General features: G+C 39.0%; 4 protein-coding genes across 7 annotated transcripts; 1 reads left to right on the forward strand and 3 right to left on the reverse strand.

Annotated features, from left to right (window-relative positions):
• Nucleotides 1-529: 529 nt before the first annotated feature.
• Nucleotides 530-2,532, reverse strand: LOC104449260. The gene is made up of 3 exons (XM_010063372.3): nucleotides 2,336-2,532; nucleotides 1,144-1,249; nucleotides 530-855 (listed from the first exon to the last, which is right to left on the reverse strand). The coding sequence occupies exons 1-3, from the start codon at nucleotides 2,443-2,445 to the stop codon at nucleotides 841-843; spliced, it is 231 nt and encodes a 76-aa protein (XP_010061674.1). The 5' UTR covers nucleotides 2,446-2,532; the 3' UTR covers nucleotides 530-840.
• A 3,813-nt stretch (nucleotides 2,533-6,345) lies between these two features.
• On the forward strand, nucleotides 6,346-9,471 carry LOC104449259 (A-kinase anchor protein 17A). 3 transcript variants are annotated; one of them, XM_010063369.3, is made up of 5 exons: nucleotides 6,348-7,070; nucleotides 7,209-7,350; nucleotides 7,627-7,786; nucleotides 8,850-9,038; nucleotides 9,183-9,471. In XM_010063369.3, the coding sequence occupies exons 1-5, from the start codon at nucleotides 6,530-6,532 to the stop codon at nucleotides 9,186-9,188; spliced, it is 1,038 nt and encodes a 345-aa protein (XP_010061671.2). In that variant the 5' UTR covers nucleotides 6,348-6,529; the 3' UTR covers nucleotides 9,189-9,471. The 3 variants fall into 3 exon arrangements, with proteins under 3 accessions (XP_010061673.2, XP_010061672.2, XP_010061671.2); XM_010063371.3 differs by lacking the exon at nucleotides 9,183-9,471 and having other exon boundaries at nucleotides 6,346-7,070; nucleotides 8,825-8,959; XM_010063370.3 differs by lacking the exon at nucleotides 9,183-9,471 and having other exon boundaries at nucleotides 6,346-7,070; nucleotides 8,822-8,958.
• Nucleotides 9,472-10,544: 1,073 nt separating this feature from the next.
• LOC104449258 lies at nucleotides 10,545-11,981 on the reverse strand. The gene has a single exon (XM_010063368.3). The coding sequence runs from the start codon at nucleotides 11,706-11,708 to the stop codon at nucleotides 10,917-10,919; it is 792 nt and encodes a 263-aa protein (XP_010061670.1). The 5' UTR covers nucleotides 11,709-11,981; the 3' UTR covers nucleotides 10,545-10,916.
• A 2,070-nt stretch (nucleotides 11,982-14,051) lies between these two features.
• Nucleotides 14,052-20,970, reverse strand: LOC104449257 (GPN-loop GTPase QQT1). 2 transcript variants are annotated; one of them, XM_039316096.1, is made up of 12 exons: nucleotides 20,749-20,970; nucleotides 19,719-19,848; nucleotides 18,469-18,513; nucleotides 18,293-18,372; nucleotides 17,931-18,005; nucleotides 16,593-16,696; nucleotides 16,341-16,497; nucleotides 16,174-16,261; nucleotides 15,617-15,689; nucleotides 15,337-15,467; nucleotides 14,700-14,763; nucleotides 14,052-14,583 (listed from the first exon to the last, which is right to left on the reverse strand). In XM_039316096.1, the coding sequence occupies exons 2-11, from the start codon at nucleotides 19,808-19,810 to the stop codon at nucleotides 14,709-14,711; spliced, it is 900 nt and encodes a 299-aa protein (XP_039172030.1). In that variant the 5' UTR covers nucleotides 19,811-19,848; nucleotides 20,749-20,970; the 3' UTR covers nucleotides 14,052-14,583; nucleotides 14,700-14,708. The 2 variants fall into 2 exon arrangements, with proteins under 2 accessions (XP_039172030.1, XP_010061668.2); XM_010063366.3 differs by having other exon boundaries at nucleotides 20,650-20,970.
• Nucleotides 20,971-24,790: the final 3,820 nt, after the last annotated feature.

A 24,790-nucleotide genomic window follows, 5' to 3' on the forward strand; every position in this document is an offset into this window, starting at 1 on the left:
CATTAAACCTGGCGAACTTCCAGAAATTCATCTGAAAGTGGTCCCTCCTGGGTGTCCTGGCTTCAGATTAGGAATTCTTGCATGGATCAGTCACAGAGCGCAAATCACAGCCGTTAGGAACATGCTGAGGTCCATGCGGGATCTAACAAATCAATGGTTGAGATACATCTAGACTATTATGCGCCGGATCATTTCCGATTGAGAAAGAGAAACAGATTTTAGACAGCCTCAGGAGACTCCGAAGCTATGCAAGATAACCAATTCGTACACTAAAGGCTTTGTAAACTGTCGATGCTGAGCTCTTTTTGCTGTACCTTTTCCTTATTGATTTACATGCGACGGCCACCCTGAAGTTCTTGTCAAAGCGAATAGCGGTGGCTGACGATAAGCCAGTGCATTTCTAAGCAATAAATCGTGGGTCTGTAGGGACTTTCTAATGAGCCCACGACCAGGATTCCGGAGAGCACTTGTACATAAAAATCAAACCAATCTGGAGTTTTTTCAAATGCCATACACCACGTCTTACAACTTTTCAGAAAAGAGATCTTTGAGATTATTTTATTCCACAGGCCCAGAAATACGATGCCGGAGCAAAAGATATTCCTTTTTTCATCCAGCATCTTCCAAACAGATTCAGAATTTACAGAAAGCAAAATCCCACCAACGGTCCATCCAAACAGATTCAGAATTTACAGATAGCAGATTTCCACCCACTAGCAAAATTACAATTTACAACCTCCAAAAAAAAAAAAAAAAAAAAAAAAGAGAAAAACGACAATTATGATAATAATAAAGAGAAGCTGGAGGAAAAGACCAGATCTGGATTGCCAAAATCATGCTTCAGCCCATCGACCACTGCACCAGAGGATGCAACAAGAGAAGAGTCAGAAGCAAGTGTTAAAGTTATGAATTATGCTAAGGAAATAAACTATATCTACAGAGACAACAAAATGTACATACTCTTCTCTATGGAAAGTACAATGGCTGCAAGACATCCATTGAGATCAAACTTTAAAAAGGAAAAGTGTAAAGGATATAATCGAGAGAGAGGACAAAGGGTCTGTAGTTCAGCTATAATTTGTTGCGGTTGACAAGTACATAACTAAGAATGAGCAGCGAAGGGCAAGATTATTGCACCACAACCTTAAGAACTGGTTCGCCTTTATTGGTAGCTGGAGATTGCTTGTTCATCGCCTGTATCTGCGCACGTGCAGCTCTTCCTGCAGCAGACTTGTCAAATTCTTCTTGCCTGAAATTAAGAGCAATTCATTAAGAGAAGCATCAAGTAGATTTGCCATTCTCTATCCCACGACATATTCCCACACTTTAGTAAGAAAACTTTAAGCATCCTCGGGATACTTCTCTGGAATGCAATATGCAACTGATGTTAAAATATTCAATATGCAATATCACAACGATAAATTTAGATATAAAGCTTCATTAAATGACTTAACAATGGTCCCTCTTCACACCCACAAACAGAAAGTTCAATGATTACACCTGGTCAGTTTTGTTCAAGCAGAATCGTCAGCAAATGAACTCAGGATTACTCATAAAAAAGGAACGGGGCAAGCTGGTTTCGACAATCCAAATTCATAAGCAGCAAAAACAAAAGACTCCTGAATGTCTAGAAAAGACAAAGTCAAATCGGTACTCGAGGGTCCCAAACGTTGAGCGATTCTTCGTGATCATGCAAAACAAGACCCTATTCATTGAGTCAGTACTGGTAAAGGCATAGGAATCGGGGCTATAAGGCGGGGCTCGACTCGAAAAGGCCAAATGCAAAAATTTGGAGAAGGGCTAAAAGTGCAGCCTGAATGAAAGAACACCCACTGAGGATAACAACACAAAGCTCAAATAGAAATGCATGACCAGGGTTCTACAGTCACAGAAAGGCGAAAATTAATTTACAAGCTACCAGTCAATCAAACAAGAAACGGCGACAATCTCTAGAGAAGCTGATGAATCCCGAGGCCCAATACGCGCGCAATAAAGCCAAGCCAATCCATCCAATTCAAGCGGGCAACAACTAAAACGCACGGTATCTTCAGAGGGTCGACGCTAAATCCGGGAACCGATCCATAATTCGAACAATCCTATCAAGTTCGACGAGCATTAGCCGCCGCGATGACGCGAGCAACTCAGAACACAGATCGAAAGAAACCGAAAGAGACAAAGAAATGACGACAGAAAGAAAGACGGAATCCGACTGCGATCGCGGAAGCTCCACGAGAACGAATCGATCAAACAAAGAACGGCTAATAAAACGAGGAGCGATCCTCGCAGCCGCCTCGCCGGAGAAACGGAGAAGAGAGAAAAAGAGAGGGAATTTTGCCTTCTCTGGGCGGCCTCGGCGGCCCTGGCGCGGGCTTCGGCGGAGGCCAGCTGGTCCTCCTCCCGGCGCCGCTGCTTGTTGCCGCCGTCGAAGCAGGCGCACCAACCCATCCCTTCCCCCCACTCCCTCCGCCTCCGAGGGATTTGCCGTTATGGATGAATTCCCTGTGAAATGGGATGCGAAGCTTCTCCCTCCTTTTCGACTCGTCTGCCCCCCTCTTTTTTGGGAAACTCGGCGCACGCGTCTTCCGATGGCTCCGCGGGCTCCGCGCCAATCACGGCCCGCCACGTCTGTCCTTGAAATGATGCGTGGAAAAAAAGAAAAGAAAAAAGATCCTCGGGTCGACAGCACGTCACGCTGTATGCAGCTTCGCGGTCGGACTTCAACAAATCCAGCCTTTTTTACCGACTGAGCAATGAGCATCCGTCTCCATGTCGCTACGCATATCCCTGGCTGGCTACACCCGTTGACTCGACATCTCTCCTTCTCACAAAAATAATTATCTAAAGATTTTCATCTTTAAATTAAGTTCCAAATATTTTAATTTTGCCAATAGAGTTTTATTTTTCTCTTTAAATTTTTTAATTGAGTATATTCGGTCAATTTTGATCGAAAATCACTGATATAAATTTTGGCCATCTTAAATGACACAACCAGTACACCATAAATGGACCTAGGTTTAGAATTAGAGAAAATGGAGCTAGTTTATTGCAGATATGCCTTCTCACAATAGATAAATCTCTTAAACAAACCCTTTAAAGATAATATTTTAGCAGAAAACTGCTCACTTTTAATTCATAGCATAGAGACACTCAGAGATAACATTTTTAACTATTTGAGTTACATTTCTTAAAGGATCCTATCAGGCTGGAGAAGAAAAAAAAGTGTTTAGAAGGACGTTAATAAACACTCACTTTATAGGGACTTTGCCCAACACATTATATCCTCATTTTTTTATATAGGCATTAAGAGGTAAAAAAAAAGAACAAATAAGGACGAGGCTCACAGGTCCTAAAACAAATTGGGGCTTCGAAAATCCGGTTGGGAATTATTCGAAGTGATATGAATAATGACGGTGAATAGTGATTTCCCTAACATATTGCTATATTGACTTGTTACAGAGATTTGCTTCGGTCATCGATCTCTTGATGAAAATGCTCATTCATGAGTCCCGAAGGATCCTGGAGTGTCGGCAGGCAAATTTGGTTGAGGCCAATTAAATGATTGAGAATAGTAGGAGGTGTCCATTCCTAAGAATAAGGACCTCGGAGGTGTCCATTCCTAAGAATAATGACAGAGGTCCTTAATCGTGGGAGTCTTGAGAAAGAAGACCCCCATTGGGCATAGGGGTCTTGATTGAACATAGTAAGAGGTGTCCATTCATAAGGATAATGACAGAGGTCCTTGATCGTGGGAGTCTTGAGAAAGAGGACCCTCATTGGGAATAGGGGTCTTGTGATGATTGAGCAAGATTATATGTATATGTCATTTCTTGCTCAAGTGGTGGAGACGTCCTTGCTCGTTCGAATTTTCTGAGTGCTTCCTTGGTTTTTGTTACGAGGCTATAATGATCCAATGCAGTGGCCAATGCTTGACAGCTACAAGCGAGGGTCTTGTGGCCTTGCACAGACCATGTCGTGTAGCCTAGATCTTGACTAAATAAAGAAAGGAATAAAGACAAAAATACCGAAAAAAATATTAAAACATTATTAAGAGTTATTTACGTTTGCGCCGGTCATGTCATGTAAGATAACCGACGTCCACATCAGTGATTTTCAATCAAAATTGGTAAGATGGGCTCAGTTGACAAAACGTGAAAATATTTATTATTAAATTGTCAAAATTAAAATGTTTATAATTGAATTGACAAAATTATAATAAATCTATGATCTTTTGAATAATTTTTTTCTCTCCTCCTTCGCAATGGTACAATTCAAATTAGATATATACGTTTCGAGGACATCTACTAATCTCGTGAATCAAGCAATAAATAAATAAAAGAATCAATGAATCAGATAAAAGGCGAGCAAAATTCAGATGTAAGAGGCTTAGAATGGTGCAGAATTCGAGTTCTTTGAGTTTGCATTTTCCTCCGTCTACATCGTTGGTGTTCTTCCAACCATCTCGGCATCGATCCTCACAATATTTTTTTTTTAATTTTTATTTTATATACGAGTTGACATTTTTCATTTATCCTTATATTCTCTTCAATGTCAGTGTAGTTCTCAAAAGGATTTTGTTGATGTTCCACGCGAATTAGATTTTTGCGACTGAATATTTTTTCACTGAAAGTTATTTTTCAATTTTTTTAATTATAAAAGATGAGTTTTATGACCATTTGGACAAGAACATAAGTACACAAGAAAATCAATAACTTCATTTCAAATCAAATTGTACAAATACAAATTATGTTGGAATTTAATTGACATCATATTTTGAAAAATACAGTATTGAATCGATAATAAACAAAATACTTTAGAATTTAATTGGCAACAAAGTTTGAGATGCTGGAATATAATTGACGATGTGACACCTCGATAAAGATGCACCTAAAATTTAATCGATGACGTATGGAGACTATAATGAAGAAATACATTGAAATTTAATTGACGATGCGAGCCTAAAAATTGAAAGTACAATACAGGAAAAGTATAGATAAAATGCTAGATTTATTTATTTATGCGCGGTGTCTTCATTAAACGAATGATGGTAATTATAATCATCTCAAAGCAGGTTTTTTTTTTTTTTTTTTTTTTTTTTTTTTTTTTTTTTTTTAACGATTGTGGCCATTTTATCTCCGCATTTCTTGTACCCTTATTCTCATGATGTTGTCTCTCTAAAAGGTTGCTCCTTTAGAATCACGTTTTGGTTAATTCACAATTTCCATCGCCTCATTCTCCAGTGAATTCAAACTTCTCATTGCATCATGATACTCTTGCTGCGTTTGGTAGTTGGAATAAAATTCGGGATAAGATATGATTTATCATATCCTACATTAGTACTCGCTTATGATAGGATAAAATCAAATATAAGGGATATAGACAAGATAAAATTATCTATGGAAATGTGGAATAAAGATGGATAGGATTTCTAATGTCCATAATAGGAAAATTATTTTTCTCGAATAACAAACTTATTAAATTAACAAAATTGAAATATTATTTCAATATAAATAATATTTGAATTATAATTTAAGAAATTAAAAATAGAAAAAATAGAAATTTATTTTTAATTAATCTTAGTTCGATTTATATATTCAACTTTAATTATATCTTATAATAAATATTCAATCTATAAATTAAATATTTGTATTTATTATATATTGTAGGTGTTTTTGTATTTTAGGTATGTTAGTACAATTTTTTATTTGATAAAATTTTATTAAAGAATGAGGAAATGGGAAAAAAGAAATAATAAATAAAATAATATAAAAAGAGGAAAAATAAAATAAAAATAAATTAAGAAATAGTGCTTACGAGAGATTTTTTTTTGTTTAGCCCCAGTAGTTTATCTACTAAACTTATCCTAGTGTTTGAAACTCTGAGGCAAATTACAGTTTCTCTCTTGGCGATTTACGAGTCAAAAAAACATTTAAGTTAATTTATAATGATATGTCGTTTATATTAAAAAAATGTACATTATATAATGTGAATATATCCAATTGATTCACCAAATAATAGACATGATATAAAAGATTCCTATGATTTCATATTATATCCTATCCAGTTTTATTCCGATTAAAAATCCAAACGATTAAACGTAACCTCTTTATGCATCCGGCTTTTTCTAGAGGCTTTGATCGGTAATCCCTCGCCCATTCTAATCGTCATCTTCATCAACCATCTTAAATGATACGGCTATCATGTATCTACAATTCTACAATTGATGATTAATGGTCCGTCAATGTCGATAATAGTATACCTTGTGCTCTAGGCACATGCTTATGCACATCGATGGCAGCGCCAGTTATTGATGCGAGGAGTTTAATTTTCATCCTCCTACTATTCCTTAAATCACAAAAGGACGAGTGAAACGACTCGTTTTTGACCAGGCACGTTCCCCGCGTTCTCTCCCTGCATCTCCTTTCTTCCTGTCACTTTCGCTGCGAGCAGAGTCCGAATTGCTACCGCCCCACCACCGCCTCCTCCGTCGCCGGCGCCGGAAAGTCGCTCGGACTCGAGAGCTGGGTCGGCAATGAGCTCGAAGCCCTTCGACTCGGCGTCGCCGCTCGAGCCTATCCCGATAGACGCCTCCCTCACGCTCGTGCCGCGCGTGCGGCTCACTCTCACCGTGCACCCGGCCAACCCCTCCCACACCAGTTCCGTCGACGACTGGCAGCTCAAGAAGGCCTTGCTCGACTTCCTCAGGAGCTCCCTCGCGGCGCCGCTCTCCGTCCCCGACGGCGACCTCGAGGTGCGGCGCGTGAAGGACGTCCGGAAGCGGCGGCGCGACGAGCCGGTCGGGCACGGCTCGCTCGTGATCCGCGACCTGGGCTTCCTGAAGGGCTCCAGGGGCTCGCGCGCTGCGGCGGAGGAGGAGGAGGGCGGGGAGGAGGGGGTTAGGGTTTTGGAGGAGAAGTACGCGGATTGGAAGAGGTATCTGGTGGAGAAGATGAACGGGATGGATCTGGTGCTTGGGGGTGTGAAGTTCGTGCTGAGTGCCGAGATGCCGGTCTCGGATAGTTTCGAAGGGATGAGGAAGGAGTGGGAGGAGTTCTACGCCTTTGGGAATCGAGGTGGCGATTTATCTTTCGCGTGCGTATGCGTTTGTGTGTTTTTGGGATTGAGAATCGCGAAAATGGCTGTGCAATGCAAGGCGTTTGCTTTTTTGTGTATGAGAGTTGTGCAATCGAGTAGTAACGAATGTCTTGCAGGGAATTCGAGAGGTGGAAGGCAAGAGCCGGATACGATCGTGTTGCGGGGACTGCCGTCGAGGTGGTTCGCTGAGCCTAGAGTGTCGTCAAAGCCATCGATGTTGGTCACGCATACGATCTTTTCTACATTTGGAAGTATAAGGTAGTGTTGAAGTTATTTCTCAGAGCTCTTCAAGTATGATGTCAAGATCGATGTTTGTGGGATTGGGTTGAGATGTTTGTTTGAGAATGCAAAAGGTTTAGCCTTTGCATGAATGATGCTTTTAATACCCGTTCAAGGTTTGAAATTCTATATTTCGATGGCTGAGGGTATGAGCTGAAGCATTGTTATCTGTTTCCCTCTATTTGGTTTTTCGCATGCTCCTTAGCAATTTTCCATCGTGCAGTAAAAGATGAGTATTTTTCTTCCATTTGATAGGAATATCAGTGTGGCTGATGATGACGACTTCGGTCGGGAGAGAGATGAGGATACAGATGGCTTAGTTTCAGGTCTGCATTGCAAGATTGTGGTCCAATTTGAAAAGCACAGGGATTTCCACAATGCTATGAAAGCTTTATGTGGCCGATCATTGGAAAAGGTTTGAACATGGTCTTATATATGTCCTTTAAATTTGGGCTAGATCCGTGTGATTACGTTCCCATATGAATCACTTAGTTGAGCATCTCATGCATCTCCTATTCTGTTCCTCCATGATCTTGTAGCATTCTGCTCTTGGCATGAGATCTGAGCATTTATAAGTAGATTGAGGTGTTCATAGATTGAACCATGTACTTTTTCTGCATATACCTTGAGGTTTTTGTCATTACCAAAAGTAGAGGGATATCCGTGGATAAATTCACTTACATTGAATGAAGATGATCCGCGTGTCCCTTTTAAAATATTTGCTATGATAAGGGTAAACTTCTTTTGGCCCTGAGGTGAAATAAGACAAGATTGGTTAGTTCCATTGAAGTTTGTACGGACAGTACAATGGGCAAGCTCTAAGCCTTGGCTTAGTTGCTACCTCCGGGAGGTTGGGGGACGGAACAAAACTTATCAAGAGAAAGGAAAGAAGGGACCCTAATACAGGCATCGAACATAGGTAGCACATGGCGAAGTAATATTTATTTTGTTATAAAGTAACATAAGAATTTTCAATTCTAAAGTACCAATATTTTTATCATATCATTTGGACTATCAATATTAATATTCCGAATTGCCAGTGTACCGTAAAAACAAGCCAGCATTCCAATATCGCAGATCTCTAATTGAGGAGATAATGCATATTTGTATCCCATCATGGACATCTAAAGCATGTCCTCATGAGGAATAATCTCTTGGTTAGCAAGTGCATGGAAAGCGCCTTGATGCTTGTTTGATGCGCATGCCTTGCTATTCCCAGCATTATATATGTTGTTCATAAATTTACTCAGATCCTCCTGTCATCTAGCTCGGTTGCTTTCTGCCTTTTTTGTCTATATTTTGCCTTTAGGGGTTATTTCTTCTGGTTGAGTTTAGTGTGACTGTCAGCGTGCTAAATAGCTTCTTAGGAAGTAAAAGCCCCAGGTTTTTACGAGCTACTCAGATCCTTCTTAGGTATTGATTAACTTCTATTAATTTGTTACGTGCTCAGCAGTGACTAACATTGTGTGCTCGAGCAGCAAGGGTCACGATTGAGAGCTGACTATGAGGTTTCCTGGGACAAGGATGGCTTTTTCCGGAACTCGAGAAGTGAAACTCAAGAGAAAAGCGGCAGGATGACTTCACTGGCTTCAGGACCATACAGAAGCGAAGTTCCGAAACACATTTCTCGCTACAGCCCTGAGAGAACTCGGCCAAAGAGATTTAGGGTGAGTATTCTTCCTCTCATGTCTATTTTCTCTCGAATTGAGTATTAAAATGGCATGCATCTTCTTGACTTTTTCCATTTTAGCAAGTTTAGCGGTCGACGTGATTATTTGTAAATTAAGTTCTTTTCCTTGTACCAAATGCAGGAATAAGGTGAGGGCTTTGCGTAATCTTCCCAATTCCGCATCTCTATGCGAAGTTGTGAATTCTTGGGAATTCGACGAGGGGTATCCATCTTTTCGTCTTCTGAACGCAACTTGTAACAATAGCCTTCAGTACTTGATGGAACATCACTCCACCACATTTAATGAGTGCTCATGTTTGCCATATTTATGGTGGAGTCTTTGACTTTTTATGACCAATTTATCCAAAACATGTATAGTGGCGACACTTTCTTCGCTTCCTCAGTAAACACTCATCATAGATTTCACCTTTCCTGTCTGCTTTAGCTATTAATAGTCGGGAGATGCATATTTTTAGAAAATTTCTGAGTCAAGGTTAGCCTATTCGGATCCAGTGTATAGAAGCAGTCGGATCATGTGGTGCCCGTACTACTGACAGCTAGATAAAGTTAGGGTCTTGCATACGAAAGTCTACCCAATATAGGCGAGTGCAAATTCTTTGTCTGGGAAGAGGTGGTGCAAACGAGACGACAGTCAATTTGGGATTTGAAAAATGCCAGCCTCTCTCTTGTTCTGCACCTTCTAGATGGTAGCAACCTTCTGCGCTGGCCAATAGTTGGTAGCTTGGGACAGGGTTCTCTCTACCCGACGGCAATAGACGTTAAGTTTTGGATTTCTTGGAATTGGAAGATGGAAATAATGTGGTATCCACATTCGTAGTATCGAAGAAACTTGGATTTTCAGGATTAAAAAAGACTACTGCGCGGAGAATGTTCTCGATATGCATAACGGGAATTCATTTTAATCTGATAACCATGAGAGGAAATGGAGTGAATGTGCTTTGTCCCTTGGAAAACTAGTTGATGTGAAGGGCCACAAGATGGTAAAGCCAGAAATACTAGGGCAAATACTCTCCTCCCTGCGGACGGATGCGTACCTTGTTATTCCGTATTCTAGCCTGTACAACGATGAATTCTACAGATGCAATGCTAGCTTTGGCTAGAACACCAACCCTGAAGTCAAGTATTAAGGGTAAGTGATTCGCGCTAGTGTGACATGAAGGCTGCTTCCAATGATTCCCGCATGTGGATCGTTCCTAGTTGCTAGTTCAATGCGGACCAGTATTTGCTTGCTGTTTAAGACAAGAAGTGCACGTCTCGGTTGCTTTGTTGATAGCTTCAGACGGATGGACCCGATTGATGATGCTCTCTCTGCCCTTTGATTGCATTGGTGATCTTGGCCGAAGTGGATAGAACTCTGCCAAAGCTTTCAAACTCAATCTTTCACTGATGTCTCTTGTCTGCATCTTTGCTTTTGGGAGTGTTACTAGAGATACATTCAAAAGGATTGTGGAGAAGTCCGTCTATATAACAAACGAAAAACATGTACGTCTTAAATCTTATCCTGAACAGAAGCTGTCTTTACAAAGCAAACTTCCTGGGGGAGCTATAGGAGTGCTCTCTGTCTAGCCCCAGGACAACCAAAATGGCTCGTAAGTCATTATTCACAAATTTGAGAGGCATTTTATGAGGACATGTCCAGAAAGAAGAGAAGGACCTCCCAACAGCCAAGACATATAAAATTCGTTTATGTAAACCCTAACCCTACATGTGATTTAGAGAGTAAATCCCTTTTTTCTCTGCAAAATGAACAATTATCGTCTCTGTGACCCAAAAAAGGGACTGAGAAGTTAGATCAAATTAAGAGTATATCACGGAAATTTGTTCATTTTCACCAGCTTTTACAATGTCCATCTTGTCACGTCCTGCCATATTCTTCTCTGTTATTGCTCCTGGGAGGAGAATATGCTCCACCAATTCTCGCTATGTCCTTATTCTCACTCCCCCTCTTGCCAGAAGCTTCCATCTTCTTCTTCTTCCTCGCGACAGTCGAGCTCCTTCCTCTCAGGGAAGGAACCATGTACCACCCGAGGGAAGTGCACACGATTGCGAATGACCTCCCAAACAAAGTCAACAGCAACAAGATCATGATCATAGCCAAAGGCACATAGCAAGATGGCCTCCTCCACGAGAAGCTCTTCCTCTTTGCCGCCTCATTCAATTCCACCTTGGGTTGATCCGCTGCTTTCACCTCCTCTGGAGACTCGACCGTGGTTTCCGAATCACGGATCGCACTCGCAATCTTCTTCCTCGCCTCACTCTTCTCTGCCTTCTTCTTCTCCTTGTTCTGATGATGATGATGTTGATGATGGTGATGATGGTGATGATCCTTCGCCTTCACGACGACCGGCACGAAGTTGTCCGAGCTCGACGCAACGAACCGGACGAAGGCTATGTCCCGCGACCCGCTTTGCAGGTATATCTCCTTCCTCTTCTCCTCGAGGTCGGCCACGAGGGCCGAGAACTTGTCGAGCCCCCGGTTCGCATACGGGTTCTTGCTCTCCTTCCCGATATAGCCGTTGCTGCTCCTCCTGAGCAAGCGGTGCCTCCTGGGTTTTCCAGGGGATCTAGGGAAGTTGTTCCAATAGGGCTCATCATCTTCTTCTCCTTCCTCAGGTTGAAAAGTGCCGCAGATGAACGAGCTGAGCATCTGGTATCGAATTTCTGAAGTTCTCGGTGGGAGGACTAAACTGAACTGATGCGGTTTCTGATAGAATGGATTTGGAGTTTGGATTGGAGGATGAGAGAGACAGGCACTTATCAAGAGGGTGTAGATTGCTGAGACACCAGGAAGAGCCAACTAAGTCAAATTCATGGTTTGAAAAGAATAGCATAGGCATTAGAAGCTTCTCTCACAAAAAGTCTGCACAGGGTTTTCCCTTCTTGAGGGGGGAAGAAATCAAAGCTGCGCCACATTTTTAAATTGGTTTCTAGTGACACTATTGCATGTCATTAATGACCATCGCAAAATGCACATCATCTAGAAGAAATCTGGCGTGCACCCAAATCACATGGGCCGAGAATGATGTGAACTGTGGAATTGTGCAAGCTCTAAATAAGGTCAACATGATCTAACGACTAAGATCAATTGAGGTTGCTTGAATCGGATGGATGTAAAAATCCTTCCTTTTATTCAATTCATCGGTAAAATTTTGACGGTTCTTGAAGTCGGATGGGAGACTTGCTTTGATTGTGCTTATTTCATTCTACATAATACATCCCATTCATGCATACTAAGATCAACGTCACGTCTTCTTTATTTGGTCATTTGGTTGCTGGGACAAGCAATTAAATTCGTCAAGAGACCTACCAGCTTTGACCCTCAATGCCATTATAAGTGTTTCCATTTTCTCTTTTTGGCTTAATTAATCGATGCGTCATCCTAGCAATATAATTTTTCACGAAATCCTTAGACTCGACGTAAATGGCCCGCCCATTGTCACGCTTGATTCGTTTTCGGACGTACAAAAGGGGGAACTTAGTATGGTGCGCAGAAAACTCCCAGAGCATGCGAGGTACGGCCCAAGAAATTTCACAGCATATTACTTCCCTTTCATGGGAATAATCATTTCCCAAATTGTTCCCTAAAAAGAGATGCGTTAATTTACTTTACTTTTTTTGACCAAAAAAATTTATTTTTCTTTTTATTTAGAGGAATATAAAGAACGCGTGAATTTACCACCATCTCTCTCTCTCTCTCTAGGAGTTGGACAAGTCTTCACGCTAAAAACCAGAAGCGTGACTTGCAGAGCAGGGCGGAGGTCAACTGCGTTGTGCTTGGTCCGGTCAACTCGTATGTGCAAAATCTGATGAACTATGAACAGCTAACAACAACAAAAAGAATAAATAAAGAAGGGGGGAAATAGACAAAAAAGAGTTCCAAAATTCTGGTTCGTAGTACCATGTAGCGGATCGATTTAAGTACTAAGATTGTCTAAGCGCATATCTTACCAACCAATTTGATAGCTATCAATTCACAGAAGAAATCGCTATAGAAGTTTGATAGTGCAGCTGATAATCATGTGCTCTGTTGGGATTTCGTGCTTCAAGAATTTCATCCCATTTAAATCCCTATTCGACATAAATCTTTCTCATTAATTAGGCTTGGCCCGTGGGAGGTGAATTTATCAGAAACTCATATATAATTTCGTCTTATCATACTAATGAATAAAGTAGTAATACAAAGACATTACTTCTCGGAGGATTCTCATTCAAATAGTTTACTCTTGTTTGGCTCTCACGCGTAAATTGAGGTAATATATATTTTTTCTTTTTTGGCTTATACTGCTGCATCTAGAAGGTCTTCCATGAGGCAAGTAGCTACGAACTCAAAAGTGAATAGTAAACGGGCCTCAATACACACCCTCCACGTCGTTTCAACCTTATATCGAATCCACTCCTCACGGCTCTTTTAAGCGGGCAGTGCCCGACACGGAGAAAAAACCTGCACGAATCAGATCTATAATAGAAGTCGACGATCACGTGACGTGTGCTCCATATATAGAGAAGCGTACATAATTAATGATTATGATTATACGTGATTCATAGATCATTATTCGAAAATAATGATTTTAGGATGATTCGAAACAATAGATATTATTTTAGATCATGATTAATCGGATCGGAATTGCAAGTTATCGGCCAACCAAATCTCAAATCCTAAAAGATATACTTTTTAAGTGAAATGTAATTTTACCACAGGTCCCTCAACTCTAAACCTGATTATAACGCAATGAGGATGCTAAAGGACTTCTGCTTTAACGGGATCTCAGCATCTAAACCTGAGACTTTTTCGATGATCTCCTATAAATCTAAACGATATCTTGATTTGGACAGAAAATTAAAAATGGATTTCACTTAGCTTGAAGCCAAATCGGACACAAACTAAGAGTCAACACAAGGGGGCAGAATAGCTCATACAGAAAGCGACTGGTTTAGCTTTGCAAGAGATTGTATAAACATGTACCACACGTTACTTGGACTTCTATTGTAATTACGTCAAAGCATGGAAATGACATTCAAATAATGTATCAAAAAAATCTTCACTTGACAGTAACAAGTGTGGTTAGCAACACCTAACGAGGGTTCTCAAGTCATTCACGGTTGACTTGACATGCCATACAACTGCGAGAAAGATCCAAGACTTTACATCTGAATTTAAGCATTTGCCACAACAAAGTGTAGGTAACAACACCTAACGAGTGTTTTTGAGTCATTCAAGGCTCTCAAATTTCTACAGCTTACATAGCAAAGTCACAATTAAGCAATTTTTAAAGTCAAGGAACCCCACCTAATTCATTTTTTATACTCTGCAAGGATGCCGAAATCCAAAGAGTTGGTTAGTTCCCTGATTTTCGACAAGCACGTTGTGATTATCCGGAGATATTGATTGGAGGAAAGATTTGAAGCAGCGATCTTTTCACCTGCATACTTTGCAGTTTCCACATCAATACTTTGCAGTTTCCACCTCATTTCCCATCACACAAAGCAACTTCGAGCCGCAAGTTGATCAGAACATTTTTCAACTGCATGATGAGAGAAAGAGAGAGACTAAGCATATGCAGAAAACAACATGACATCTGAAGGTGACATTCAAGCTCAACAACAGAAGCTTGTAAAGAGATTGACAACTCAACTTCACCTTTTCCTGTTAATTATCATCATCTTTGTCATCCTTCATGTACTTCTCCTGCACTGCTGCCACTGTGAGACTGGTTTGTTAAGGAAATCTCACTAACCTTATGAGATTGCAGAAGGACTAATGCCATTGTAAGGCTCAATGATCACAACAGTCACACGCCGTACAAAGTGAGTAAAACAGTGGATGGAAACTAAAATCTGAACTCAGATACTCCTGGAGCAGTGCACAAACTTAACGCCTACCGATGTTCCTTACATGGTTACTTAAGAACGGCAATAGCAAGACTTCGTGCCAAATGGAAGTTCACAGGCCACCCCCATTCTAAACAGCAGATAGTCAGTCAACCATTACGTGGTTTTCACAAGTGTTTTCAAGAATAAATGACCTAACTTCATCCCAGAACAAGCCAATCTCTTCCCTCCATGCATAGACCCATGATTTGCAATATCTATTACTTGGAGTAGTACGCCACATATTATGTTTCTTTGGCACTAGAAAATGACATATCATTAAACAAAATTGACCGATGATCGCATCATGTCGCACCAAAAGGACTACTGTTTTCTATAACAGGCATATAAGAGAAACATCAAACATGAACCATGAGATTGGGTGGAGCTTCCAAAGAAAAGGATATCTGTAGTAGTCCCAATCAACCGGACCAATGGCTATCTTGCTAAATTCAACAGCACTAGGTTCAATACTAGCAAATATATAGCCATTGCTCTTGTCTATCAGCTTCACGAGGTTCCCAACACTTTCTTTGTCCTGGAAAGCACCAATTTGACTTAGAAAATGAAACCAAAGAGGCTTTTAATGGAACCTTTCAATGAGATATTGCTTTTTTCACCTCTCTTGGAATTATTCCAAACTTAAATACCATTTTAAAAATGGGGACCAAGGACGTGCACATATACCTGGATATCCAGAGTTGTAAAATTGACAAGACTATAATCTTCTATCACATCGCAAAGTTCCTTCGTAAGCTTCCTAGGATAACAATCAAAACAGCTCCAAGTCAGTAAATTTGTGATCAGTTGGATCCAGGACAGGAGATACAAGACACAATAATCAGCATGCACCACTATAAAGGAGATCTGCTCATCCTACTTGGCCAGAAAAAGTTTATACTTCTTAGACATGAGGTGTTCAATGGGTTGTGGGATACCAGACAAGAAACGTGATAAAGTAGAGTACGCACAACATTCCTTTCCAAATAAAAAATGTAAGGCAGCAGGAAGATCATCATCATTGCATTGGTATAAAACAACGGGCAGGCACATCACAGAATCTGATCACCTGGATGATACAGATAACGGCACTAACGATCAGGGTTAAATGAAATTTAAATGCCTAACTCCAAACTCAAGGTTATTGCAAGAATCCATGAAATAATAGAAAATAAACTAGGAAGGTATATATACGCAACATAATGATTCCTAGACACATGCCACTTATTTACACAAAATCACACCTGTACTTTGCAGAGCGAGGATCCTGGTCAAGATGTTGCTGTAGATAGGATAAATCTTGCACATCCGTGTAAAAATCGAGATTAAAAGCTGTAAAATGTCTGCAAATGGTCAGCATTATTTCACTGGAATTTACAATCAGTAAGTGAACTCTATATAGCTGCAGCACCTAGCTTCCCATAGCTCTCAATAAGATCGATCTTAGACAAGACATTGATGTGTGGGAGTTCCAGATGTAGCATGGTCGATAGAGAGAGAAGCAGAGCACTTATATATTTGCCTGGATCACTGCATAGATGGGAATCAATTAAATGCACTGCGGTCAACTGCATGAGAGTAGAAACATGTTTTGGTTAGTCAAATTGGGAGATTTGCCCCACAAGTAGATCAAATTGATAAGTTAGAATGTAGTGATACATACACGAAGGTTCAACTTCTTTACAAGTTTCTCTATAAGTCTCTTGGCATTTGAGTGAAGAAAAAATAACTCCACCTGGCCAGGGAAATCAAAGAGAAGATAGTGATCTGCAGAAATATTAAGTGGCAGGTAAATTATTGGGCAATAAAGTATATAAAGAAAAACTCAAAAATATACAGAATAGAGCATGGAGACATGCATAATGACATGCTAATAGGGAAAGAGGGGGTGAAGAGAGAGAGGTGTTGGGGGAACAAGAAATTCACCGAACATGTCATATCAAACACAATAAGCTACATATGTAGCTTTTATTTTAGCCTTAAAGTATCACAAAAGTAGTCAAAAACTAGACTATATTCCAAACATGACTCACTTAAAACATGAACCTGCACTTGATTTACAAAGGTGAGCCTTGAGTGGCAAGTCCAACTTTAGGCAGAGCTGCACAGAAACTATTCAACCTGCCCTATAAGCAAATCACCCTCCTAACTATTCTTAGCAGCCGCACCGAAAATGGCAGAGCCCTCATAAGCAAATCACCCTTCATTTGTTTATAAATTTTTTTATAGGATTATCTGCATATGCACTCAAAGGTATAAAGACCCAATGATAAACAGCAATGTGGTGAACCATTACGTACTTTTTAAAAAAATGATGTTTGAAGAACAACAGTACTCTCTATCAGCAATGAGCAAAGTCACAGAAGTTTTCCATCATTCCCTCTCATGGACAAGTTGCCATTTGGTCTTAACGTAGAGCAAAAAAATTGCTAATGAAGGACCAATAGACTTGAACACATATAGTACTCTGTTTATTTGACTGTTCCAAGGTCTCAGAGCTCAAAGCAAGAATTCAAACTTCAGATGGATTAACTGAAGTCTAGTATTCTTTAATCAGAGTGCATTCTCTCTCTTGTTATTTTGCATATTACTCCCGCTATTATGTTGCTATTCCCATTTTCTGTTTGACATGGTTACATCTACCTCATGTTTTTCCAGTGAAAGGCCCATCTTATACGGGACTAGAGAGTGAAGGGACCTGTTTAGCACACCTCACAAGCTAATTGCTTGCTGGTTTAAGATTTTAGATCAATTAATGTAATCTCACATGATTTCTATGTGAGATTTCTATCCAACACACCGGAATAATCTATTCAATTGGTTAGGGATGCCAACACTGTCATTTCCAAAGCATTAGGATCTCATCCTCTAATAGATGAAGATAACAAACCAGAAAAAGGAACCTCGCTTTAACAGAATATAACATGAAAAGAATGCCAAATTCATCTGGCAGTTTATTTACATGTACAGAAAGCAACATCTATCATCCTAGTATACCAACCTTTTAGAAGAGGTTTCAGCTTAGATTGCAGCCAATCAATGTTCTTCTCTAGGTAATCCATACAGTACACAAGACCTGGTCCAACATAATAATAAAGGAATGTGAATGGAAGCAACAGAATATAAATCATAGTTAAATCACATAAGGAAGGGATCCTCAGGGAAAATGTAGAATCTGATTTTCCACAGTGGAAGCTGTTCGTTTGTGTGTTGCATATGGAAAAAAAAAAAAAAAAAAACACCAAGGTGCATGTTTGTAAGATATCTTAAATAAAGTCTTTTGCATAACACGTCTAGGTGCCTCTGTTGTTAATTACTGAAAAGGGATTTCCAAAGAAAGTGAAACAGAAACTGCAAGGTCACCTCCATTAGGCCCAAGAGAATGCTCCATCATCACGTCACTTAGTTTTATAAGTTCCTCAATATTTACAGCGCATTCATACCTATTCTCATGTTAAGGGCAATACAGGGACAGCAATTTCCACTAGTTAGCAACAACCGGGATTCAACATGTAATTAAGAAGGTATAAAAAGGATACGGCAACATATCATTGGCAGGATCCATATTAATGACAGCAACTTTCCTGCAAGCCAACACAATACAATAATTCCTTAACTAAATCAAAGGAAGTGAATACAATAATTTTCCAGGAAATGATATGATGTATGTAGCAATAAGAACAGAAATCACAAATCACATTGAATTTCCTGTCTCCTATTCTTTTCATATCTCCTTTTACCACAAATCTCAAGGTAGAAACCTACACTAAGAGGCACATAGGTTAATCATATTGGTACAAAGAGTCTCTATTGCCAATGAAGGTATAATATATTAAGCATGGAGGGCTAAAATTAAGGAAAATTCCCTGGATTCTGACATTTCATAGCCATGTATCATTATAAATAGTAGGTGGAGTTTTGCTATCACATTTCGTATCATGCATATCCTTACATGCTGGTGACTCCTCCTTAAAACCAATCAAAAGAACTTCTGCATACGTTGTGCACTCTATTTACATGCCAGTGACTTGTGCGGCAAAAGCACACCTCAAATCACAACCATGAGTTTGGTGGTAGAAGTATTTTGCAAACAAGTGATTAGTACAAAAACACAGATGAATAGATTTGAACTCACCCACTTGATTGTTGACAATTCAAAAGCCAGAAACAGTAAAGGCCAACATGTGACATGCATAAACAGTCAAAAAAGTTGTGTAACCAGCTAAGATCAGGAAGAGTGAACTTTACAAAAATCCACATATAAATGATCAAACACCACTGCAAGTGTGGAATGCCTTCATAAAGCTTAATATACACCCGCCGGCAAACCACGACACTCTTAGGAAGATGGCTATTTTAGACTCCAAAGCTTGTACAGGGCAATGCATTATCAGGTACAGGAGAAAACCTTCTTAACAACAAACTAGTTGGAAGCAACTAAAACCCGATAAAATGAGGTCATGTGCATCGTACTTAGTTTTTTGTGGTTGTTATTATCGCCAAGAAAGTTAAACTTTCAGCTACCAAACATTTGTGTCCTACACAGGTGTACTGCAGTCAAGTATCACAGTCACTGGCCACAACCACCCTAAAACCTCACAAGACTGCTAACAATCAGGTAGGAACAGAGTAAGTTATCTAGCTGTGAAGAAACGTAACTTGCTCCCAAAGATGGGGGCACATAGGGGTGAATCTGATGTTCGTCATTCCATATCTTGAAAGGAATACATATCCAAATTCCAAAGATAGATAAAAAGAACAAGCTGACACATACAGAGAGTGAGAATACCTTCCGATGAGTTGGAGGAACTGAGACATGCCATTACAATAAGTAGTCTTTCCTGATCCTGGAGGACCAATAACCACTTGCCCAAACACCATCTTTTCTCCCTCCTCTTCCTTCCTCTCAGCCTCTTTCTCTGCAGGTAAAGTTTTCCTCATCATAAAACGGAATACCATATGAAGTTTACAAAAAGTTCCTTAAACATAGTTGCTTCTAATGAACAAAAGATGATCCCAAATTTGCTCGTTCTTCGTTAATTAAGTAAACATTTTTTTCTTATCACCAAGAGAAAGATGGGTACTTGCCAACTTTATTAGTCACTAAAACAAGGACTGTTTTGTTCATTGCCACAGAATTAAGAAGATAGAATCCCATTCCAAGCAATCAAATTCCTTAAAGGGGGATTTCTGTTAACACCTTTTTTTTTTTTTTTTTTTTTTTGGCATCTACTATAAAAATGAAGGGAAATATTGACGTGAATTGCAAGCAAATAGTTCATCAATCCGACAGAAACAAAATGGTTGAACAAAAAAATTTATAATCAGAAATCCACAGATGGAGAATAAAGAAACGGTTGTGAAGATTTCTCTCAATGTCCACGACACTGTCCTCGCAAAGAAGTATAATCGCAATTCACTCGAGCATTTTCCTAAACACCTTCTGTGCAAGTCCACAAGCGCCCAACGAAGAGCAATTCATGGCTCTCGCACCAGCCGTGCCCAACAAAGCTATCAAGAAATGAGCAAGAATCGCATTCTCTAACATTAATCAAACGAGCGCCACTACAACTCATTTCGCTTCAGAAATACGAAAGACTGCTCTTTGATAACTTCCTTGCCCGTAGGAGTAAAGGTCCAGACATATCGCAATCAACGGACCAACCGTCAGACATAAGGAAAAGGACAGCCGCAAAAGATAATAAAAAAACCGAAATCGCCTCCGCGGCGCGGCGCGGCGCAAAAAGGTGAGATTCCAGGGGGAGCCGCTGCGGCCGGCAACGCAGACGGTGAGCAAAATAAGCAGAAGCGAACAGGACCTCGAATCCTACGAGAGCGCAAGCTAGTGTCGATGGTGGTTTCGCGCGGGTGCGTCGGAGAGATGGAGAGAGAATTTAGGGTTTTAGGGAGCGGATCGTTCGGGTTTCCTGTGGCGTCTGCGTCCTGCAGTCGAAGAACGAAGCGAAGGAACTGGACTACTCGAGAGCTTGGCGCGGTGAGTCAGCAGAACTCGTCTCGTCGGCACGGCCCGACCCGACTCTGACTCTTGAGGTGGCCGATGGGTTTTCCCTTTTTAGAGGTTTACCAATCTTTTTTTTTTTTTTTTAATTTCTTCATAATAGAAGGGAGCAAGTAGTGAGAAAAAAAAAAAAAAAAGACCTAATCTATTGGATTAGACCAGTGGTTCGGTCCAATTCTCAATCTTTAGACCAATTCATTTGATTCACGGTTCCCTACTCTATCTTGGAAACAGACTAGAATTGATCATCCATAACAATTTTTGAAGGAAATCGCTGGTGGCAATGGCATAGCAAAAACTAAGACAGTTGATAGATTGAGATGGAAAGATCTGGTTGTTGAATTTTAGCTGACTTTAACTAGCTGTCTAGAATATACATTCAGACAAGCAAAAAAGAATTAGATGTTTCGCTCATTTTGCAGAAAGTATGGCGTTTCCGGAAATTGTTTTTCAAAAGTTATTTTGTAGAAAAATAACCATATTTTTGGATGTTCAGTTGAAATTTGAAATGAATTAAAACATATTTTTCGCCTAAGAAGAATCTTTTCCTGCATGTACTCATTCGCCTAAGAAGAATCTTTTCCTGCATGTACTCATCTTCAATAATTTTTCAATATTTTGTTTTTTAATAGATCTTTTAGTTTTTAGTTTTTTTTCTTTTCCTTTTTTCTTTTTTATTTTTTTTTTCTTTTCCTTCTCTTTTTCTTCTTCTTCCTTGGCTTTGGTTGGTTGCCGGCTATGGTGATGGCTAGTGACTTGCCATTGGCGAGCTCCGATCTCTCCTTGGGGTGGTGAGGCTTGAGCTTGCTTGGGCCTTGCCTAGGTGCCAAAGCCTCCCCAACCTTTGGCGACCTCGAGTGATGCTCAAGCCTTGCCCAGCTCGCCAATCTCAACTGAGCTCAACTTTGCTAGATTAGGTGAGGTGAAGCCTTGCCACAGGTCGGCGAGGTTCAAGCTGGTTGTGATTGGTCGTTGGCCATTGTTGTGGTCGATGATTAGCCAAGGCCAAGGAAGAAGAAGAAAAAGGTAGAAAGAAAAAAAAATAAAAAACCAAAATTTGTTAACAAATAAAAAAGCAAAAGAAAACATGAAAATAAAATGAAAATGTGTTTAGTGAAAGAAAATGAAATGGAAAAAGTGAAATATATTTTCTCCACTTTTGAATGTGTTTTTTCTAATAGTGGAAATTTTTTTCCTTAACTAGTTCATTTTCCATAAAATGAATGCCGAAAAATTCGGAAAATATTTTTCTATAAGTTATTTTCCGTGAAATAAACGAAATCATAAAATGTTTTGCACACGTGCGAATCAGCATCCGACCCACTAAAGAAAGCACATCCGACAAATTAAAAATCAAATTTAAGGGTTGTTTTACATTGTTACCTTTCTTGTTATGACCGAACCGTTCAAACCTTTTAAACCACCGTAATTTTTCCTTGTTTGAAAAACTGCCGTAATCTGAATGCTTTAAAAATAATTCAATTTTTTTGGCTGGAAAAAAATTATATTCATGGCTCAAATAGTACATGAGAAGTATATAAACTTTCATGGTAAGGCAAATCGAAAAAAAAAGCAAAGGCCAGAATACTAGAAAACAAAGTCAAATCCATAAAATAAGGAGAATCAACAAAATACCGACGAGGTTAAGCATACACTTGTTTTAAAAGAATGGATTTGTCAAGTAAAATAATTGATGGCTAATAACTGAATCTCGTATACCGACCAAAAAAAAAAAATTGAATCTCGTATCATCATTAGTGATGAGTATACACTGGAAATTCCTTCTCCAATAACTATGACATTGTTAGTTGATGGTAAGTGCCTAGGTTTGGCTTCCTCTACACTATTGCCATATGGAGTTAACCAAAACTAGGTTGAATAAACACAGATCTAACCTTTAAAAGAGTAAATCTTTATAGTTTAGCAAGACTTTAGAGCTTATGTGATTATCATTGAAACTGGAAGTAGAGGATCTGTACGCGGATAGAGCACGAGCTGTTGAATTTCCAAAAATATTATTAACCTCCCAAATTTAAATCAGGAGAGAAAAACTCCTAAGTTTAGAACTAAATTTAGAGAGTTCAAACTCTCAAATCTAGAACTAATCGAAAGAGAAAAAGGGGAAAAGTACGAAAAAAAAACGCAAAGAAAATCAAAACAAATGGAGGGACGGTGAGACTAGCTCAAACCCTTCCCATGATTGAAGGCTGGAAAAGACAATGAAAAGAGGAGAGACATCATGAACTTTTTGGAAACCACCTAATTAAAAAAATTCAAAATTTTTCATATTTTGTCCTTGATTACGACGGATTGTTGTAAACCTTCTTCTCAAAGTGTTTTGTCTCATCATAAATTTTAAAAAATAGGGTTAATACCCTGAAAAACCCCAAACTTTGGTACACTTATGATAAATTTACCCCAAACTATTTTTTTGACTATGAAAAACCCAAAACCTGTACACCCGTGACAAATTTATCCCGACGACCATAAAAACCCTTATATTTATACATTTATGACAAATTTACCCCAAACTACTTTATTCGACCGCAAAAAACCCCAAACCGATAAATTTGTGACAAATATACCCTTCCCTAAATTTGATTAATCCCATAAAAAAATCATAAAAATTGTAAACTCGACAAATGGATCATAAAATCCCAAATTGGTATACAAGTCAATTGGCACGTGTCATTTAACTTAATAATTTGATAATAAAATTTAACGAAAACTAACAGAGGGTAAATTTGTCACAAATGTACCAGTCTGGGGTAAATTTGTCAAACGTATACCAGTTTGAGGTTTTTGGTGGTCAAAAAAATAGTTTGGGGTAAATTTGTCACAAGTATACCGGTTTGGGGTTTTCGGGGTATTAACCCTAAAAAAATAAGACGTGATGGGGGCTTTTTGTCATTTTCTAATTACGAACCATTGTGACATTTAATAGATTGTTGTAATTGAATTTTTTTTTCCAAATTTAGGACTTTTTTTTTTATATTTGTCACAATTAAACATCGCAAATCTTCGTAAATAGATGTAGCTGACAAAATATTTAAATTTACGACATTTTATTCTTAATCATGATAGATTGTAGTAAACTTTTGAAAACCATATTTATTAAAAAATTCCAAACTTTTTATGTTTTGTAAACCGTCATAAGTTTGAAAACATACTAAGTCTTTCTAAATCGTCCTTATTCAAAATTATCCGCCTAAGGATGTATTGTTCTTTGTTTTTTTTTTTTTTTGGTCGGTAAGTATTGTCCTTTGTTACGATGGATTACTTTGGAGATAGTCTTAATTTAAAATACTCAAATTTATGACATTTTCCTCTTGTCTAGACAATTATCGTAACTCTGTGTAAATGGTCGTAATTGAAAAACTATAGTTATGACAGATCTCCGCAAACTTTTGTAAATCGTCGTTATTAAGATTCCATCGCCTTCTTACCAAAAAAAAAAAAAAAAGATTCCATCGCCTCAATCTTTGAGGCCCCTGTTCGTTGCAGAGAATTCGAGAATGGAATCCAAATTTAGTTCTTTATTACAAAGAATGGTCGTAAGTATTTGTAATCCTTCCTGATTAAAAAAAAGAAAAGAAATTTACGAGGTTCCGTTCTACAATACAACTTAACCTTGTAAAATTTGTAAACCGTTGATTTTGAAGAACTCCAAATTTACAGCGATTTTGCTCTTAATTATGATAGAATATCGTAATTCTTTGTACATCTTAATAATTAAAACATATCCAAATTTATGATGTGTTGTTCATTATTACAATGGGCCATCTTAAACCTTTGTAAAATATTGTAATTGAAATAAGGGTTACTATTCTAGAAATCCCAAA

This window comes from Eucalyptus grandis, chromosome 6 (assembly GCF_016545825.1).
Source record: "Eucalyptus grandis isolate ANBG69807.140 chromosome 6, ASM1654582v1, whole genome shotgun sequence".
Taxonomy (NCBI): Eukaryota; Viridiplantae; Streptophyta; class Magnoliopsida; order Myrtales; family Myrtaceae; genus Eucalyptus; species Eucalyptus grandis.